At 42.0% G+C, this 20,216-nt stretch overlaps 2 protein-coding genes across 2 annotated transcripts in view; both read right to left on the bottom strand.

The window, feature by feature from the left end:
* The window catches only part of LOC120991883 (gastrula zinc finger protein XlCGF26.1-like), a 67,242-nt gene extending 55,228 nt beyond the window's left edge, over positions 1–12,014 (bottom strand). The window contains exons 1-2 of the mRNA XM_040420626.1: positions 11,976–12,014; positions 11,172–11,805 (exon numbers count right to left, since the gene is read on the bottom strand). Of these exons, the coding sequence (XP_040276560.1) occupies positions 11,172–11,805; positions 11,976–12,014 (673 nt within the window). The remainder of the gene's footprint in view (positions 1–11,171; positions 11,806–11,975) is intronic.
* LOC120990641 (zinc finger protein 501-like) overlaps positions 1–18,367 on the bottom strand; it is a 149,263-nt gene extending 130,896 nt beyond the window's left edge. The window contains exon 1 of the mRNA XM_040419557.1: positions 18,247–18,367. Within this exon, the coding sequence (XP_040275491.1) occupies positions 18,247–18,367 (121 nt within the window). The remainder of the gene's footprint in view (positions 1–18,246) is intronic.
* Positions 18,368–20,216: the final 1,849 nt, after the last annotated feature.

Here is a 20,216-nt window from a genome sequence, read left to right as displayed (position 1 = left end):
TAGAAGTCCCTGCGATACTAAGGATGAATATATTGCGAGAATTAGATGGACTGATGGCTCGAGAGCTAGGTCTCAAGTATTGGAAGGATGTCCCAAACCAACACAGGTGGCCATGCAGAGATCTCTCAAACAGTGCCAGATGCAAGCAGCTCTGTCTGGCCTGGTAGAAAAAGTGGGATGTGTGAGAGTACCCTCTCTAACTTTTTTAAAAGTGTAGGTTGCCCATGATAAACGCGAAACTCGTGTGTGTGTGTGTGTATTGTTTAGCATTTTGTGGTGACAGGTCATCTTTAAGAGTGCCAGTTTTCCTGGAGCTAACTTTCCATATTGGTGTGCGACTATCCTCACTGATATTACTGTAAAGAGACATATGACCAATTAATACAGTCAGTACATGTGTTCTTTATTCACAGTAAGGACCCAAATATTAGGTTTTAATTGTGTGAATAAAGGTTATGTTTTACTAGCCTATTAGTGGGAGGCTGATTTGCTGGTCAGGTAGTTGTCCCTTTAGCTTTATGTAATTATGAACCATTTCCTCCTCTATGCTAACAACACCTTACAGTCTAATGATCCTCTTCCTACAAAGTAGTGCATGTCTCCGTTGTTTTACCACTGACCCTGGCTGTGTCTGTTAGCTAGCATTTTTGACAACAGCTTCAAGTCTTGGTTTCTCAGATGATATGAACTTGGGGGCATTAGGAATGTTTCCATCTTTGGGTAGCAGTTTGATGTAAGCCGCCTTTATAGGAATCCTGGATCGAGCCTGTGCGTGGAACATTGTTGTAATGGCTCAACAGAGGAGGAGGAATGTATTGTACCGGCACAGAAGATCCCACTGTGTAGTCATAAGGGCCAGGAGATTTGTCATTGTGTAGGCCTTTAACAGCTGGCTTGATTTCCTTAGTGATGTCACCATTCAACAACGTGTCCTCTGCTTCTCCATCAAAGAATAGAGGGAGACCTGTAATGTACTGCTTTGGTGGAGGAGCTCATATAAATCTTAAAAGTAAGACTGTTGGACTGTATTAAAATCAACATAGCTTAACCCCTAGAATAAATCAAAATTGTAGATTTAGTTGTAGAAATTTCTGCAAATAAGTATCCATTCCATTCAGCTAACTAGGGCTTACAGAAATACATGTGCTGGTTGGTAAACGTCCCCATTCAGACGAGTCGAACTGATTTTCAGTAGCAGAAATTCCTGTTACCGGTCATTTTTGAAGGTTCCTTAAGGCTGGTATGGAGTCTTCTGATAAGGTGAACCAGAGGAACCCCAAAGAAAATGAATACATCACAGTAACACCCTCAGCAGTCCCTGTACTTTTCTACACCCTGGTGCACTGCAGGAACTAATAACCATACTAACATCTATCCATATCTGAGTAACACATTGCGTGCTCTGTACTATTCAGTAATAAATATTTCAGTAGTCGGCTTCTCCTGAGGTCTGTTGGAATGAGGGCTGATTCACACTACTGTTGTTGGACGCATCTTCTGGGCCGACCACAGCTCCCCTGACCTGAACTGAAGGCATCATAGTGTTTTATGATAGTTCATATGTGATCACAAGTCTATTGTACTGTATTCACATCAGCAGTTCCCGGGGCCACCACGGTTGTGGGAATCAGCCCTAAGGCCAGATTAGATTCACATGTCTGAAGTTAGTATTTCACCATTAGCCAGTTGGGGGGAGTCCAATCAGTGCTGCCATATTCAGACTGTGCAGGTACACACCCCCAACTGGTTACCACCCCCATGTACCCTTTCTGCAGACTGCTAGCATTCCATTCATAACTCCTAATAGAAATAATACAGGAATGGCACAACATAGAACCATAAGAATAGATACTCCAGAATTGTTATTACATGAAATTACATTAAAACAGACATGTCAGGAGAGGTGACAGGTTATCTTTAAATTGCATTAATCTATAGTTAGATTTGTAAAAATATCTATAAAGGAACCTGATAGATTCTCTGTTGATCTTTAAGGCTCCAGATAAACCATATCACTTAACCATCTATCCTGTGATGAAAAACAGAATTCAGATGGGTTCACTTTCAGCGGCACTGAATACAGCTGAGATACGAAGCCTTTATTAAGAGGAAATGTGACTATAAAGTCGATTGAACAGTTGGATCGTACCTAAAACAAGTGCTTTTTTTTAGTGCCACAAAAAGTATGATATAATGAAATAACAAAATCTGTGAACAGCAAGAAAAAAAAAGTATCCTCCTTGAACAACTGTGAAATCAATGTCACCTCTGCTTTTTCAAAAATGCCTTAATATTAATATTATAAAGTAATTCAGATAACAATGATTCCATAACACCCAGATTCTTCTTCACATAAGCCCAAACCCAATGCAATCGTTTATATAGTCCCAGCCTTCTTAAAGGCAATCTATAAAGATGCCCTGCCTCCTGAAACACTGTAGGTTCCTTATTTACATAATACATAATTTTATTAGGAACCAACTGATCCCATGGTAGGCTAAACAAACATGACAAATCCAGATTAGTCTTAACCCATGCTGAAAATATAATATTTTCACCCATCTAATAAACTCCCCCCCCCCCCAGAAAACCAAAACATTCAAAAAACTTCAACAAAAACAACCATTCCACACTGGCAAAAGCCTTAGATATATGCACAGAAAAAATGAAGCAGTCGCTGCAATACCACCCAAACTCATCATGCAAACGAAGATTAAGAAATAAACACCTTAAATTTAGGCCAGTTGATTTATTTAGCATAAAGCCCATCTGGGCACTTTGAACAATAGAAGAGATGACCTTTGCCAAGCGACTGGCCAAAATTTAGCCAGCAGCTTGACATTGGCATTCATACAGGAGATAGGCCCGTAAGACCCTGGATTGCTCAAATTTTTATCTACCTATGGAATAAGGGAAATTATTACTTTCCTCCAAGATGGAGGAGGTTTTTTAATAACAAACACTTCCTTGATAGTTTCAAAAAAGAAAGGACTCTTGGTGTCTATGCAAAACATCAAAACATAATCCATCTGGGGTATGTGCCTTACTGAGAGAGTTAATCAAAGCATCCTTAAGCTGCAGTAGGCTAGTAGGTGCCCCTAACAACTTTGACAACTTTGAAACAAGAGAGATTAAAGCAATCTAGATATGCGTCTATTTCAGATACAAACTCTCCCCATATTGATTAAACATCCAGATGTGGTCACCCTTAAAGGGGTTATTCAATCCTATAAAATGTCCCCCCATATGCGGAGCCCCCCACGCTGAATATACTTACCTGGGTCCCCACACCGTTGCTTCTCCCTGTCCCCGGATGAAAACATCCGGTTTCGGGAAGGGGGGGGGGCAGCCAATGGCAGGCGGGGTTGGGGACGAGCCTTCCGTGCGTCACCCGCGATGCTAGGGAGGCTCATCCCTGTCACCACCTGCCGTTGGCTGCCCTCTCGGGTACGGGGAGAAGCAGCTGCGGCATTGCAGGGACCCGGAGCGGTGCAAGGAGCTGGGACCCAGGTAAGAATATCCAGTGCAGGGGGCTTTTTATAAGATTGGATAGCTCTTTTAACTCTGCTTCTACCAAATTCATCTGGTCAGGCAAACGCCTTTGCAAAAACCGATATTATAGGAACCAGATGGATGAGTAAAGTTCCTAAATATAAGGGGATATAATGTCACCTGTCTCATGCGACACATTGTAGACTGGATTCACGGAACCTGGCCAAACTCCCAACCAGATCAAGAACTCAGTGCTGGTGAGGGACACAGTGGTTGCGTGGAAAGTGATTAGAAAAGCATTCGGAACTCCCTACTCTGTGTCAAAATGGATGCCTTTATGGGAGCACCCAGAATTCCCATACAGGGCTGGAGATGAAATCTTTCTGGTATGGCGGGATAAGTGGATACTTACATCGGATGCATGTGAAGGGGAGACGCTGGTATACTCCCACGGAATTGAAGGACAAGTATCAACTGCTCGAATTTCATTTTTTACACATGCTACAGGTGTTGGCTAAGGAAGCCTCCACTACTAACCTGGATGATACAGTGGGTTCCACCCCTGGTTAGTATCTCTTTCAGGGTTATATAGAGCCATGTCCAACAACTTCTTGAAAATCCCTGCATCCAGAATATTTGCAACATGTGAAAGGATCACTCAGGACACTGAAATCAGGGAGAAAATTCTGGAGGGGTGGACAAAAGTCCGGCTGTGTGTCATAAATGAGAGGAGGAGGGAATCCTTTTTAAGGATGATGCACAATGCTATATATGACTTCAAATTACCTGCTTCCCCTCGCTTCCAAGATCGCATTACCCACTACCCTAAATGTAATGGTATTGGGACCTGCCCCGGGGTGTCTGTTTTGGCAGGACTTGTGCACTATATCAAATTACCCTGGTCTGTACAAGATGCTGGTATACTCCCACGGAAGTGGTCTCTCAATTGAAATTACTGTTGAGGTATGAGCAAAGGGATCTGCTCCCAAGTACTTTCAAACATGGAAGACCTTTCTGGTCACACACTTTAATGCAGTAGATTTCGCAGCACTGGTCCATACTTTTCAATATACCTCCTGGTATCTCCCTTCGGGGGGACTTACATGTGTAGTCGTTGTACTGTTGTATTGTGCTATGGCAGTCTGTACATGATGTAAAATACCATTGTTCACCAATGACATCAGCATCATACTATTTTAATCCCCCCCCCCCCCCCCCCCAAGACCAAAACAAATACCGAAATTGTTGGGCTCAGAGAGGACAAACTTTGATAGACGCAACAAAAAACACCCAAAATACTGAGTGTCCTTAATCTAAATTCTTAATTGAACACATCTTCAGGTAGGAGCACATGGAGCAAGGCAGAGCAGGAAATTTCATTTCAGATATCTTCAATATCATTAAAACACAAAAAGATGTTTTAGTTTCAGCAGTTTATGGTATTTCCGAGATATGGGTCCCACCTCTAGGACCTGCACCTATCTCTAGAATAGGAGTCCCCAAACCTTGTCCCACTGGCTGCCATTTTCAAACTGCAAAATCTTTTTGAAACATAGTTTTTTATTGAAATACCCTCAGAGATACATAAGGCAATATGTGAAATACAGGTATAATGCTATTGGTTTACAATAATACAATTAAATCAAAATGCAACGAAAATAGAAAGACATAAAAAAATTATCTAACAACATGAGAGAGATGAGATGTCAGTTCCTTCATAAATTCTAATCCTTGCTATCTAATCGCTAATATGGCATTTCTCAGTCAACACTGTGCATCTATCTGACTACAGCAATTTAAAAAGGTTTATGAAAAATAGAAGTAGTCCATATTTCCCATCTGGATTGACACTTGCGAGAAGCATTAAAGGCAGAGGCGGAAATCCCTTCATACCAACATTGCTCATTAATAGACTGCAGAGTGTTTGAGATGTGCATGGGCGTTCTTGTTTTCCAATTGGCTGCAATCTAGCTATACAGGTGAAACTCAAAAAATCTAAATATCGTGCAAAAGTCTATTTATTTCAGTAATGCAAATTAAAAGGAGTTGCATTAATGCAGCTTAAAATTAGAGTTTTGTGAAAAGGTTGAATATTCTAGGCTCAAAGTGTCACACTCTAGTCAGCTAATTAATCCATACCCCCTGAGCAAAGGGGACCTGAGATTGTGACTTTGGGGTTTCTTAAGCTGTAAGCCATAATCATCCAAATTATAACAAATAAAGGCTTGAAATATCTCGCTTTGCCTGTAATGAGTCTATGTCATAGGTTAGTTTCACCTTTTAAGTTGCATTACAGAAATAAATGAACTTTGCACAATATTATAATTTTTCGAGTTTCACCTGTACATGCATGAGAAATTATAGTGGAGTGTAAAAAGGAGAACTTCTCAATACCAAGCGATAGAAGAGCTAAGGAGACGGATCTGGGACAATTTGAAATTGGCATACATCGTATAGTACAGAAAAGAATCTGGTGCCAAACTTTCTTTATTAATCCACATTCCCACCACATATGTATATAAGAACCAATTCCACTATTACATCTCCAGCACACATCTGAGGTGTTTTATTTAGAAAATTTGTAAAAAGAGGTAAGAGCAGATTGCCATTGGTCATCAGTAAAGCTTTGGTTTAAGTCATGATGCCAGTGGTTTTAAATTTTTTCTAACTTGTCCCCCTTTTCTTTCAGCAAGTTTCTGTAGCAGAAGGATATACTGTGGGAATTGGAACTAGGATTAGAAATCCGTAGTCTTAACAGAAGAAAATTAGAGAATTGAGCAATGGGGATTGACCCAGAACCAAGTATGTGTCTGAGTTGCATGTACTGGAAGTACCCTGAGGGTGATAAGTTATGTTTAGCTGCTAAAATGGGGAACTGCAGAAGGTTAGGAACACCCAGATCCTTCAAAAAGTGGAGACTTTTCCCGGTCCAATGTAATGATGAGAAATTGGGAAAATGGATATAGGAATGTCCATTATATCTATGGGGTCAAAACATCTGTGGAGGGATGGGTTAATCCACATCTGTATTGCAGCTGAAATTGAGGAGGTCAAGTTTGGAAAGTTGTTGTGGAACCCGAAATACAGAATGTGTATAAGAAGATATGGATGTTGTGTCCTCTTAATAGGCCAAGCTCAATTTGCACCCATTTTTTTGAGATATCCCCTAACCACAATTGCTTCAACTGAGCTAGTATCACTGGTTTGTAGTATAAAGACAAAGATGGACAAGTCACCTCTCCTTGATGTATATGAGAAAACAGGATGTCCGCCTTAACCCTCAGTCTCTTCCCACCCCACACAAACCGCATAAACAAATATTGTAATTTTGGGATATCGGAGGGTGGAATGTAGACTGGCACATTTCTAAAAGTATAGAGAATCTTTGGTAGGATTACCATTTTGGCCACAGCAATCCTCCCCGTCCATGAAATACCAAAGAACGTCAAGGAGGATAATTTATTCTTCTTCTTTTTTTTTAATCAAATATAATTTTTATTAAAATAAAGTTCTTCTGAAAAAACAGCATTTTGATGGGAGTACAATTCTTCATATCAATCATGTACTCCATGTAGAAGTGCTCTTGTCACAATATTTCAACAGCATTATATAACAGTGAATGCAGATACATAAAAAACTGAAAATTAGAGCGACAGATTACATTTCTAGTATAAAAACTCCTCACCCCTACGGAGAGACCACTGCACCACCACCCTAACAGCTAACAAGAGACAGAATGTTATGATAGGCCTTTCGAAAGGGTAATTCTGCATATGAGTGCCTATATCGGAAAACGCAATGTGCTATGTCAGCTGCCCTGTCAGGGACAATTGCCCCCTCAGACAATCCCTCATTAGAGCCACAGATGCCATACCGGGAACTGCAAACCAACCCTGCCATATTGACATAAATTTATGTCCGAGTGCTTAAACAGCAAACCAAAACCCACTTATTTATCGCAAAGTGCCAACACGGCAATTTACCCTGAATACTACAGTTCAATATAGTATATCCTTCATGTACTTTATCACTTAGCTATAATAGCCTGCCTGCATTCAGTGTGCTGCCTGAGCCATTCATAGCACGTTCTGCATATTGGTACACTATAGACTTTATCCAGGGTGCGGGTGCCCACAGAGAGGGCTCTGAGTTCCGCCTCTGACACCTGTGCCATAGGTTCGCCACCACTGGGATAGGGGATAACCATTAGATCAGTGGGGGTCCTACCGATGATCCACAAATCATGTGAATGGGGGCCCTGTACCGTCTGCAGCCCCCTGAAAAGAATGGAGAGGCCAGTCGCACATGCAGAGTACAGTGCTCCGCTATCTCTAGAATTCCCATAGAAATGAATGGAGCGGCCACATGCATGCCTGACAGGCCACTCCTTTCTTTTCAGGGGGGCTGCAGAGGGTACAGGGCCCCCATTCTTATGTTCAGTGGTGGGTTGCAGCGGTAGGATCCCCACCGATCTAATAGTAATCCCCTTTCCTATGTGATACCCCTTTAACCACTTCACATCCGCCCATAGGATATAAACGTCCTACGGGTGGATGTTTATCTCTGAATGGACGTTCTGGAACGTCCATTCAAATATGTCAGCTGCACGCTAATCGTGCAGCTGCCGAGCGGGGCAACCCAGAGAGAAGGTAGGGATAGTTCCCAAGTGTCCCTGCCTTCTAGATTGAGCGCTATGCTCTTCCTGTCCCCGCTTGGTGGTCATGTGACCGCCAGGGCCGGGAGAGTGCAGGAGCTGTCGGGTCGTCCATAGACCTCGATCAGCCCTGCTCTGAGGCTGTACAGCGTTGTATACTGCTGTACAGCCTCTCTGGGGGGTGTATTTCCCCTGTAACTGGGGCTACTATGTCAGCCCCAGTTACAGGAGAAATCAAGAGTGAAAAAAAAAAAGTGAAGTTAATTGTATGACCTTATGGGGGAGGCAAACGGTAAAATAAAATAAAAATTAAGTGTTAAAAAAAAAGGTTTCACATGTAAAAAATAAAATTCCCCAATTAAGTAATAAAAAAAATGTTAAAAATAGAAAAAAAATATATAAATAAAATAGACATATTTGGTATTGCTGCGTCCGTAACGACCGGCTCTATAAATTTATCACAAGATCCACCTCGTCTGATAAACACCATAAAAAAAATATATATAAAGACGGTGTCAAAAAAAGCCATTTTTGTAACCTTTAATCACAAAAAGTGCAACTCCAAGTGATCAAAAAGGCGTATGTCCCACAAAATGGTACCAAAAAAACAGTCACCTCATTCTGCAAAAAATGAGAACATACATAAGAAAATCGCTAAAAAAATAAAAAAAACTATAGCTCTCAAAACATGGAGACATTAAAACATCATCTTTTTTGTTTCAAAAATGCTATTATTGTATAAAACTTAAATAAGAAAAAGTATACATATTAGGTATTGCCACGTCCGTAACGATCTGCTCTATAGAAATGTCACATGACCTAACCCCTCAGATGAACGCTGTAAAAATAAATTTATAAAAACGGTGCTAAAACAACCACATTTTTGGTCACCTTGCCCCATAAAGTGTAATAATGAATGATCAAAAAAATCATATGTACCCAAAAATGGTACCATTAAAAATGTCAACTCTTCTTGCAAAAAACGAGCCCCTGCACAAGACAATCAGCAGAAAAATAAAAAAATATGGCGTTCAGAAAATGGCGACACAAAAACAATTTTTTTTTTTCAAAAATGCTTTATGTAAGACTGAAACAAACAAAGAAAGTAGACATATTGGATATCATTGTGTCCATAACAACCTGCTCTATAAAAATAGCACATGATCTACCCTGTCAATCTAAAAAATAAAAAAAGCCATTTTTTGGTTACCTTGCCTCACAAAAAAACGTAATATAGAGCAATTAAAAATCATATGTACCCCAAAATAGTACCAATAAAACTGGCACCTTATCCTCTAGTTTCCAAAATTGGGTCACTTTTTGGGAGTTTTTACTAGAAGGGTGCATCTGGGGGCGTCAAATGGGACATGGCATCTAAACACCAGTTCAGCAAAATCTGCCTTCCAAAAACCATACGGCGTTCCTTTTATTCTGCGCCCTGTGGTGCGCATTTACATCAGTTTACGACCACATGTGGGGTGTTTATGTAAACCGCAGAATCAGGGTAATAAATATTGAGTTTTGTTTGGCTGTTAACCCTCGATGTGTTCAAGAAAAAAAAATTGATAAAAATGGAAAATCTGCCAAAAAAGTGAAATTTAGAAAGGTCATCTCCATTTTCCTTTAATTCTTATGGAACACCTGAAGTGTTAACAAAGTTAGCAAAATCAGCTTTGAGTAACTTGAGGGGTGTAGTTTCTACAATGGGGTCATTTATGGGGGGTTTCCACTATGTAAGCTCCACAAAGTGACTTCAGACCTGAACTGGTCCTTAAAAAGTGGATTTTGGAAATTTTCTTAAAAATTTTAAGAATTGCTTCTAAAATTCTAAGCCTACTAACGTCCTAAAAAAATAAAATGACATTTACAAAATGATGCCAACATAAAGTAGACCTATGGGGAATGTTAAGTAATAAATATTTTATTAGGTATGACTTTCTGTTTTAAAAGCAGAGAAACAGAAATTTAGAAAATTGCTAACTTTTCAAATTTTTTTGATTATTTTATAAATAAAGGTGAAATATATCGACTCCAATTTACTACTGTCATGAAGAACAATGTGTCACGAGACAACAAATCTCAGAATGGCTTGAATAAGTAAAAGCGTTCCAAAATTATTACCACATAAAGTGACGCGTCAGATTTGCAAAATTAGGCTCTGTCAGAAAGGAGGTAAATGGCCCGCCCGGATGTGAAGTGGTTAAAGAAACAGAGTAGCACAGTATCCATAGACTTCTGTTAGCATGTGGATATGTAAACAGTAAAATATAAAATATAAGTTGTAAAAAAAATACATATCTTCCTATACAGAATTTATCAGATGTTTCCTAGTAGCCATCATGTGGCATCAATAGACCTTTCATATTTTTTATATGGTCGGCCCATAGCCCACGTGTGAATCACCAGTATAAGCTAGTACTGAATGCGATTACCCGAGCTCCAGCAGTGGCAGCTCCACATCTCAGAACTCAGGATAATAAGTCACCGAAGAACAATCCATGGAGGTGAACACTGACACCTTGCAGTAGTAGCAGAGGTCACGCTCTCTGTGATTTTGGGCTCGGACAGGGGTGCCTCATGGTCCCTGTACTGACAATCCTGGTATCGAACTAAGCAGGGCATAAAAGTATTGAGACTGTGATACCCAGTGCATCCCTAATTAATTCATCAACATACGTTATAAAACTATTCCATGGAGCGTCGTTACTTCTCCCCATGTCACTCTGGACTCTCCCGCAGTGTGGGTGGAGGTGCGAATACAGTGATAAGAAGCAAGGTTCATGGGGACAGTTCATCTTCACTGCTCTTCCTTATATGCACAGTACTTTTCCATAGATGTCGGTCACAGTTGACCTTAGAGAAATATAATTTGATTGCTTTTCTGATCCTAGATAATTCCACAAAAAAACATAAACTACCACCTTCAGTGGTATGACAAGATCTGTTTTCTCTGAAAAGTGCTTTCCACATTCTGAACATTAATTTGGCTACCCTCCTGTGTGACTTTTCATATGTTTAACAAGACTTGATTTGTCATAAAAGCACCTCCCACATTCTGAACATGAATACGGTTTCTCTCCTGTGTGAATTCTCTTATGTCTAACAAGACTTGATTTATCTGTAAAACATTTAACACAATCGGAACACGAGTATAGCTTGTCTCCTGTGTGACTATTTTCATGTGTAACAAGATGTGAACTCTGTTTAAAACATTTCCCACATTTTGAACATGAATATGGTTTCTCTCCTGAGTGAATTCTCTGATGTGTAACCAGATGTGATTTTTGTGTAAAACATTTCCCACATTCTGAACATGAATATGGCTTCTCTCCTGTGTGAATTCTCTTATGTCTAACAAGACTTGATTTATCTGTAAAACACTTACCACAATCTGAGCATGAGTACAGCTCGTCTCCTGTATGACTATTTTCATGTGTAACAAGTTCTGAACTCTGTTTAAAACATTTCCCACATTTTGAACATGAATATGGTTTCTCACCTATGTGGATTTTCTCATGTGTAACAAGATGTGATCTCTTTGTAAAACATTTCCCACATTTTGAACATGAATATGGCTTCTCCCTTGTGTGGATTTTCTCATGTGTAACAAGATGTGATCTCTTTGTAAAACATTTCCCACATTCTGAACATGAATATGGCTTCTCTCCTGTGTGAATTTGCTCATGTATAACAAGATGTGATTTATCTATAAAACATTTCCTACATTCTGAACAGGAGTATAGCTTCTCCCCTGTGTGAATTTGTTGTGTAGCAAGATGTAAGCTTTTTGTGAACTCTTTATCACGTTGAAACTTTTCACCCCCAGTACTTGTGGAAACAATCTGTGATTGGTCAGAAGAGTCTTCATGATTATGAGGATTATATGACAGATTTGTACCGTGAACTTCTGAATGTACATTAAGGGTAATAAGGTCTCCTCCTGAAGAACGATGCATAATATCTTCATCCGATAGTGATAACATGACGTTTCCCTCCAAATTTTTACTGGGATTTTCTGTTAAGATAAAGAATTAAAAATTAACCACTTCATTACCAGAGTGTTTATCCTCCTTCCTTACCAGGCCAATGGTCCTATCTACGCAACAGCAAAAAACTAATTATTTTCTGAGCCAACCTACATGTATTTGAAATTATTTTTAACCTTAGACCTTTCTTTTATGTTATTAGATGACATATTAATAAATAAAAATTAAATGAAAATTATTTTTGAAAAAAAGTATATTTTTACATTCTTGCCAAGTATGGCCACCATGGTCACCACCCATCTTGAAAAGTTTCCCCCCTCACATATACTAATGTGCCACAAACAGGAAGTTAATATCACCAACCATTCCTATTTTATTAAGGTGTATCCATATAAATGGCCTACCCTGTACTGAGCATGGGGGTCTTATCTGACATGGGGTAGTATGAGCTCAGATTGAGACCCCTAATCCTCAGACCCACAAAAGAAGCCCCCCCCCCCCCCAGTGCTTACATCAGATACCACAAATCAAACACCCCATGCTCACATCTCCCCCTATGTCAGATCATTTGAGCATTGTGGGTGATCTGAGCATGGGGATGTCTGATTTGCGATGTCTCATCTGAGCATTAGGTGTCTTATTTTGGAGGTCTTATGGTCTGATTTGGAGGTCTGATGAGGATTGGGAGTCTTATCTTAGGTCTTATAAAGATTGTTTTTTTTTTTTCATATTTTTCTCTTCTACAACCTAGGTGTGTCTTACATAGGACAAAAAATAATTGGAGGAAACCAAACAAAACTAGGAATCCAAACTGTCACGGGGTTCCGAAGGTGCACTCGGTCCCCCATTGCCCGCAGAACTGTTGCTTAGCTTTTGGAATGAGGTTCTGTGTTTGACATCATTCCCAGGGCGGCTTTACTAGCTTGGTGGCTCCTTGCTCCTAAGTCTGCCTTGAGCGCCGAGCTGATCACTCGGTGCTCGACTGGTTGGTCTGTCGGTCATGTGACGCTGACCACGTCACATGACCCTCACTCCCCACTATAAATACAGGCAGCCTGCTGGCTACAGGTTGCCTGTTAATTTCTAGGTTCCTGGTATTTGTTGGACTGCTGAATACTTACCTGATCCTGTTCCTTGACCATCCTTTTGCCTGATCCTCCTGTACTGCGCATCCGTCCTGGTATTGTGACCTCGGCTCCCACCTGACTACTCTCTTAGGACTCCTCTTGTACTTCTCTGCTCTCCTGGTATTTATGACCCCGGCTTCTCCTGACAATTCTCTGCTTGCTCCATTTGTACTTTGCAGCTTTCCTGGTATTGACTCGGTCCGTTCACGTCCTGTTGTTTGTCTGTCTGTCATCCCTGCACTTACTCCAAGTTAGGGATTGCCGTCCAGTTGTCCCCTGTCATTAGGACTCGCGAGGCAAGTAGGCAGGGCCAGGGGTAAGGGTGGAGCGCAGTGGTCACTTCCCTCCCCCCTGTGTGTGTGTGTACGCGACCGTTACACAAACAAAATCAAAGCCAGCCCCCACCCCTCAGTAAGGAGAACGCTGAAACGTCACCACACGTCAACTAAACATGGCAGTGTCTGGGAAACATAAAGCCAAGCGTAAATATGAAGATGAACACACAACATTTCTACCGGAGTGGGAGGATTTGCATTTTTGGGAAGCCATTCTGTTTGATATGCCAGCCATCACTATCGCATTTTAAAGCTTCAAATCTTCAGCGCCACTTTGCCTCACAACATGCTAAAATGGACCACGACTTTCCGACAGGTACTGAACTTCGCAAACACAAGCTAAATGCATTGAAACGCCACTCCGAACAACAGACTCAGTTCTTTTAAGAAAATTACAAAACATTCCGAAACTGTCACTCTTGCATCCTATCAACTGGCATGGAATATCGCCCGCGCCAAAAAAAACATACGATGAAGGGGAATTTGTGAAAAGTTGCCTTAGTGACGCCATTGCAATCTTGTCTCCAGAAGATGAACGTTCGAAACGAATGGTATCAGACCTTCAATTGTCACGACATAGAGACGAACACAGAATATCAGACATTAACAGCGCAGTTGAAACACAGCTGTACTCTGACCTTGACAAGTGCCAGTATTTCAGTATTGCACTGGATGAGTCTACACAAGACAAGCCTCAGTTGGCAATTTTTGTACGGTCTTGTTGAGGAAGGGTTGAGACGTATGCATATATATCCATGCATGCCTGCAAACACGCGCAGGCATGTATGGTATATATATGCATACCTTAACCACCGCATCATGGGGTGATGTGCGCAGATGTGCCCAGCATCTGCGCACGTCTGCCCATGGTGATCCCCAGGGGCTCATGGTGGCCCCTGTGGGAAATATGTGGTCCCTGGAAGCTGTGCCCCCTCATAATCCCCCTTATAGTTAGTATATATTTCCTGTATGACCGTATATATATTGGCCCTGTATGGCAAGTGGGGACATATGCATGTCCCCTGTATGTGATGCCCCAGATATATGCGAGGGTGTGTGTATATATAGATATGTGTGTATGTATTTGCACACGTGTCTATGTATATACACTTCTGTCAGCATGACAGTATGTATGTGGGCTTATTGCTGCCCATTCATACCCCCGGTTTTGTATGTGTATGTGTTTATAGATCTGCCAAGCATCTGTGGATATATATATATATGTATATATGCAATTCCAACTGTTATCAACAGAGTTGTTTAGAGAAAAACTTGTGCTGATAGCCTGTGGGATAACAGCTGATTAGCATCTAGTCCCCTTTTGTTCAGGCCCAAAGCAATCAGACGCTTTGGCACCGTTTGTGAGGGGACCTTCTAACCAGAGACATCAAGAACCTGTTTTTCCACACCTCTGCCCATGGCTAAAACTCCATGCCCCTACTCCCAGCATTTTTGGGACTAGGGGGGGGGGGGGGGACTCTGGGGATTGTAGGCAGGCATACGTCACAGTGACACTATGATGTCACATCCCTGAGGAAGGAGAAGGGGGGCTGGTTTTGGGCTATAAAGCCCCAAACAGAGCAGAGGTGCGGCCTCTTGCAACCAGACTAGATTCAGAGACGCATGGGAGAGAGGAGCTCCATGATGACCACCTGGATAAGGCCTAAGTATACCTGTGTAGCTCCTACCTACCCCTCACATATCACCCCTGGTCCTGTAACCCCTATATTTGTGTTCCTGATGTGCACATTGGGCCCTGATTCAACCCCTATCCCACCAACAATTAACACTTTCCCTGCCAGGCTTTTAACCCCTGGTTTACCCTGGTCCCTGTGTGCTGGTAACCCCTGATGGACCCTGGTCCCTGCACCCTGGCCCATGATCTCACCCTTGCCCCTGAAACCCCTGATATACCCTTTCCCTACTCTGATTAACCCCTGGTGGTAACCCCTGCTTAAACCCTGCCAACCCCCCCCCCTCACTGTACACTTGCAGGGTATTTGTGTTTGTGGTCGGCTTACACCCCTGTAAGGCCACCGTTAACCCTTGGCGTACCCTATAGGGATAGTATAGAACTAGATGGGTGGGCTGTTAATATTGTATGTGTGAACTGTATAGTTAGTTGATGGGTGGAATTGGGAATGTGTAGTGTAGTTTAGGATTGTATATTTAGTGCTGTATTGTTAGTATTGCGTGCGTAGTGTATTGTTAGTAATAAATACTGTTACTTGTAACTATCTGTGTAACGTGTAGTTATTGGCGATAGTTAGTTAGTAAGGCACATGCAGTTAGAATAGCGACTAGTGTAAAGCATAGCGAAGGTATTGTTGTTATATAAAGGCATAAATAGGCGGAGTTATCAATAGACGGCTCCTCCCATTTATGAATATTAATTATTGATATTTGCATAAATATTAGTGATTAATAGTCCCCCTTTACACAACTGTACAATAAAAGAAGAGCCGCTTGATATTGTCCCGTTAACAGACAGAACTCGTGGCATCGATATGAAAGAGACCCTGATGACTGTAGTTGAAAAGGCAAATTGGCCATTATCAAAACTCACAGCCCTAACCACAGCTGGAGCACAGTCCATGATGGGATCTGTGAATGGCCTTGTCGGGCTATGTAAATGTGATGACCGCTTTCCAGAATTTTGGACATTTTATTGCGTCATTCATCAGGAGCAGCTGGTGTCTAAAAAGCTAAAATCTAGACCACGTCATGATACCTGTTCTGGAAATTGTCAATTTTATTCGCACTCATGCGCTTAATCCCATACATTCCGAAATCTCATTGCAGACCTTGATGAGAACCTTCCCAGAGATTTGCCACTTCACTGCTCTGTAAGGTGGCTTTCAAGGAGGTAAGGTGATATCTATATTTTTTTTTTTACTTTTGAGTCAGGTAAAGTTGTTTCTGGAAGAAAAACACAAAGACTATCCTGTGCTCTCCGATTCCCAGTGGATTTCTGGTGGACCAGGTCAGGCAACCAGCCTACACTCCTATAAAACCAACTGGACATTATTAATACAGAAAGTTTACTGCAGTCATTATTAATGAGATCTTAGACCTGATGATGCTGGTGGACTCACTAGGAGAATCTCTGTCATAATATTCTCCTAAAGCATAATTCACAAGCAATTTTCAGTGCACCTCCTCCGCTGCTGCTGGCGAAATCTCCCCCTGCTCAGTACAAGCTGTGGTCTCTGTAGTGAGAGATCCTCCTTCCTCCAGCAGAAGTTTCACTGTGGAATTATAGCTTCTAATTCCTTCTGCTCTTTTATTTTACTGCAGCTTGTTCCGAGTATGTGAGACTTTAGAGGTGCACTGAAAACAGATTGTCAATTAACCTCCTAACAGTCACGTTAAAATTGAAAAAACCCTCCCAAAAAGGTCTGTAAATTTTTAATATGTGGCTGCAGTAAATCTTGTTGGCGTACAACTCAGGGGAAACTATTGCATTTTTAACCTCTTACTGACAATTAGTTTTAGCCTTAAGGACCACTAATATTTTCCCCCTTTGTTTTGCGGCAGTCTTAACTTTTTATTTTTTTCTTCTTAAATTTTTATTTTATTTTGAGGGATTAGTTGTAGATTTTTTTAGGGACCATTTTGGGGTATACATAGTGTATTAAATAAACTATTTTATTTTTAGGGGGAAAGATTAAAATAAAACAGCAATGTAGACATTATTTATGGTGTTCACTGTGTTGTAAAAATTATTTTATTATGTGGGTCACTAGAGTGATGATAATGTCCCATTTCTATATTTGTTTTTACTCATTTCTAGTGTTGAGCGAACTTCTGTTTTAAGTTTGGTGTCTAAAGTTCGGCTTCCGGTTAGCGGAGAAGCCCGATATGGATTCCGAATTCCGTTGTGGTCCGTGGTAGCGGAATCAATAATCGGCTGATTATTGATTCCGCTACCACGGACCACAACGGAATTCGGAATCCATATCGGGCTTCTCCGCTAACCGGAAGCCGAACTTTAGACGCCAAACTTAAAACAGAAGTTTGCTCAACACTACTAATTTCCCTTTCCTCCTGTAGCCTGTCAGCTCTGCAACAGCTCCCCCTCCTCCTCAGCTAGAGATATGAGCTTTGTATTGTTTGAAAGCTGACACCCCAAGCTTTCAAACAATACCAGAATCACAGAATTATCTTCACTACATGGGAAGATATCACTGTTATAAATCAGGATACAGTGAATATAGCTGAAATTGAAAGAAAGAGCAGGTTTTACCAGCAATTATTCCAGACTCGATTTCTAAAGCCTCATCCACACTTCGGTTATTTGGTCAGTGATTTCCATCAGTGATTGTGAGCCAAAACCAGGAATGGAGCCTCCACAGACATGAGGTATAAGGGAAATATCTGCACCTGTTCTGTGTTTAGAGCCGTACCTGATTTTGGCTTACAATCACTGATGGAAATCACTGACCAAAACACTGATGTGTGAATGAGACTTTACAGCGATATCTCCTGTATAGCTTGGACTAATGCTGGTCTCGTATCAAAACCTGGAATACAAGCTTTCAAGCGAGACCAGTTCCATGCTGCTACCATTCAGGAGATATCAGCAGCTAAAGCTGCCCTGAAGGCACCAAGGACAGAATCTGAAGTCACTTTCTCCATTCATGATTCCATACCTGTGGTGACATCTCCTGGAATGTCCTCCTCCACCTCACTCTTACACGGGGGATCGCCCATCATCCACTCTTCTTCATCCTCCACTTTAATAATAATCAGATCTTCGTCCTGATTTGTCATCTGTAACAGTTCAGTACAATACAGCAGACAGGTGGGAAATCCAACAGATCCACAGAAGAGACCCCCACAATCTATGACCCCTCTATGACTGCAGGACCCTCCTATATAGATGTGTATAGGGCTCAGCTCCATCTACCTGAGGATTCTCTGGGACCTTCTCCTCTGGACAGTCCTGGGAATACACAGGACCGGGACATCTCTCTGGTGGATTTCTCCTCCTGGATCCATCTGTGGAGACACAAGCACACAGTGACTGAATACAAGGCCTCCTGTAGATCTGTCTATAGATCAGGCAAAACAACTACTCCCAGTCTCCTCTCCACCAGGCTCCGAGGTGTTGGAGAAAGCTCTACATCTATATCCCCCCTACAAGTCTCCTTTCCCTGGGATGAAAATTTCTTATTCCTAATGGGAATGGGGGAAAAAAAAAAAAAAAAAAATATCTGATGAGACAGGAACAGGAACCCCTGATATCACTGAAGCCCCCACCCTCCTCTGTAGGAAGATGGAAGGACAGTTACAGGGAAGGGGTGCATGACTTGCTGCTCATGTCTCTCTTGTGCTCCCAGTACCCATCACTTAAAATACCAACCATCATCCTTAAACATGACTGTGATCGACAAAAAGAAGCACCAAAGGCCTCCTAAAACCGTTACTGCAAAGAATGTCCTGAAGTTCTACCTGTCTCCCGTGCTCTACACGTCACAGCTCCATGTTGGCACCTGCCACAACCCACTTAGAAAGACAGACTGAGGTACCAGAATCCTCCTTGTCTTTTCTGACTGATACTGCCACTCCAAGAGACCTCTCGGATGCTCTTCAATAGCAGCTCCCTCTGGAAGATACAGACTCCTTACTGCCATTATCTGAAGCTCCCAGCCAGACTGTCCCTCCTTCGCCATTAGAGCAGCAGCTCTATATCCACCGACAGGCACTCAGAAAGAGACAGGGAGACTCCAGCGGGAGACCTACCTATGCCCACAGAGACCTTGGTCATCTCCAGCCTCCTATACCTCTAGTGAAGGGCTCTATGAGGATCTCGATCATGCATCGTGGGCACAACATTTAAAATTTATTCTAACCAAACAGGATTTTCAGTCCCTTATCTCAAAGGTCAGAAGTATCTGCAGATCTAGAAGACTACCATGAGAAGCAGTCCAAATCCATAACCCTTCGGATGTCCAAACTCAGGCTTTGCATGAAATGAGAAAACATCTAAAGGATTTAGGGGGTCATTTACTATCCAGAAATACGTCTATATTAGGCCAGGTCTTAAAAAGTGGTCGTGGCGTGGGCAGGGAAGGACCGTCAGGTCCGTCTCATTCTACTTCTAGGAAGCTGTCTAACATTTCGACTGGCACTGGATACAGCGAAGTTATGTCGAAGTTAAAGCCAGCACCTCTTCATAACTTCGGCAGATCCACTGCCTGCTATAGGGTTTATTAAAGGGGTTGTTCGGGTTCAGAGCTGAACCCGGACATACCTCCATTTTCACCCCGGCAGCCCCCCTGACTTGAGCATCGGAGCAGTTCATGCTCCGATGCTCTCCATTGCCCTGTGCTAAATCGCGCAGGGCAAAGGCATTTTCAGGAGTTCCGGTGACGAACCGGGGCTTTCCATGGGGCTGCCAGGTGATGTCACCGACACTGATGGGCGTGATTTAGCACTGCCCTAGCCAGTAAAACGGCTAGGGAAGCGCTAAAGCACTCCCATCAGAGCTGGTGATGTCACCGAACACACTGCCGGGCAGAAGCCTCCGCCCGGCAGTGTGTTATTGTAAACAAAAGAGCCCGTGCCCTGCGCGATCTAGCGCAGGGCAAGGGAGCGAATCAGAGCATGAGATACTCCG

The sequence above is a fragment of the Bufo bufo genome, chromosome 2, assembly GCF_905171765.1.
Source record: "Bufo bufo chromosome 2, aBufBuf1.1, whole genome shotgun sequence".
NCBI lineage: Eukaryota > Metazoa > Chordata > Amphibia > Anura > Bufonidae > Bufo > Bufo bufo.
This window is presented reverse-complemented; position numbering and strand designations above follow the sequence as displayed.